The sequence below is a fragment of the Buceros rhinoceros genome, unplaced genomic scaffold, assembly GCF_000710305.1.
Source record: "Buceros rhinoceros silvestris isolate BGI_N320 unplaced genomic scaffold, ASM71030v1 scaffold38624, whole genome shotgun sequence".
NCBI classification, from domain to species: Eukaryota; Metazoa; Chordata; class Aves; order Bucerotiformes; family Bucerotidae; genus Buceros; species Buceros rhinoceros.
In genome coordinates, this window is record NW_010410893.1 from 54,196 (window position 1) to 55,328 (window position 1,133).

Consider the following 1,133-nt stretch of genomic DNA (forward strand, 5'->3'; position numbering starts at 1 on the left):
CCGTTAGAAATACCGGCTGGCACGGCACGTGCCTGTTGATCCTGCCTCTGCGCAGGCACTAGGAAATACCGCTCGTGCACTCCCCGCTAACCGAAGGGTATTTAACACGTCGGCCGTCACGGCGAGTAGAACAGAGAGACAGACGCGGCAGTTTACGACTGCGAACACGCTACGGTGCGACTGAAACGGAAATCGACCCGCAAACACTTCTCCTTGCTTTAATTTACCTGCTATATGTTCCTGTTTAGGGCAAATTCCTCTAGATGACGTTGATAAACAATCGTCATCCTCTGGCGTAACCTGGATGCCAACCTCCACGGGATTGGATGCTTTTTTCAGCTCACTTGGTGAGGGTGAAGGTGGCTTATCCACAGCCTTCTCTAAGCAGAGACTGCCATTGCATTGTTTCCGTTTGTGCTCAATAAAAATAAGAATGTCCCCCAACGGGAAGTTCATCTGACACTGGCCACAAGTGAGGAGGTCGTGGTCCCCTTCCGGAGCTCCCAATGTGCCATGTTCAGGTTCGTCATCAGTGAGAATGGCTTCAAGAGGTTCGGCTGCAGTTTGAGAAACAAAAGGAGAATCATTAGAGCTCTCGGGGAAAGGCACCGGGCGCAGGGGGGAGGAACGCGCTGAGCCCCCTCTTCATGAATATTACACCCTGCTCCCCCCTAACTAAACCCATGCACCGCGGCGACCAGCACGGCAGCAAGGAGGTGAATTCACCGGTTACAGGGGAGAGCTTTGGCAGAAGCAGCTGTAGCATGCACAGCTCGGGGAGCGAGAACTGCAACTGGCTCTGTGTCCCTGCACCAGGACAAATTTCTGACTCGACTGAACAATTCGGTGCTAAAATTAAATGAACGGCCTGGAAGAATAGCTGCAAAACGCTCATGGTACTACGAGGAGAAGCGAATACGGTGTTTTATTGCCGGATGTATTATTTATGTGTCTGAATTCGAGGCTAAAAGCACTGCCCGCGCTCTCTCACAGACCCATGGGTGTGTGGTGCCCACCAGCCAGCCCTACTTTCTAAAATTCAGGAGCCCGAACTACACGGGTGCAGACAAAAGCTGTTTCGACGTACAGACAGTGCACGTTCCCTTTCCAGGCCGTGCAGGTAGCGTGTGAGC

The 1,133-nt window shown here is 52.6% G+C and overlaps 1 protein-coding gene across 1 annotated transcript; it reads right to left on the reverse strand.

Moving 5' to 3' along the window:
* Positions 1-227: 227 nt before the first annotated feature.
* Positions 228-557, reverse strand: LOC104493120 (B-cell lymphoma/leukemia 11A-like; the record flags this gene model as incomplete). Its single annotated transcript, XM_010135748.1, has 1 exon — positions 228-557. A coding segment is annotated over one exon (330 nt), but the record flags the coding sequence as incomplete, so codon positions are not given.
* Positions 558-1,133: the final 576 nt, after the last annotated feature.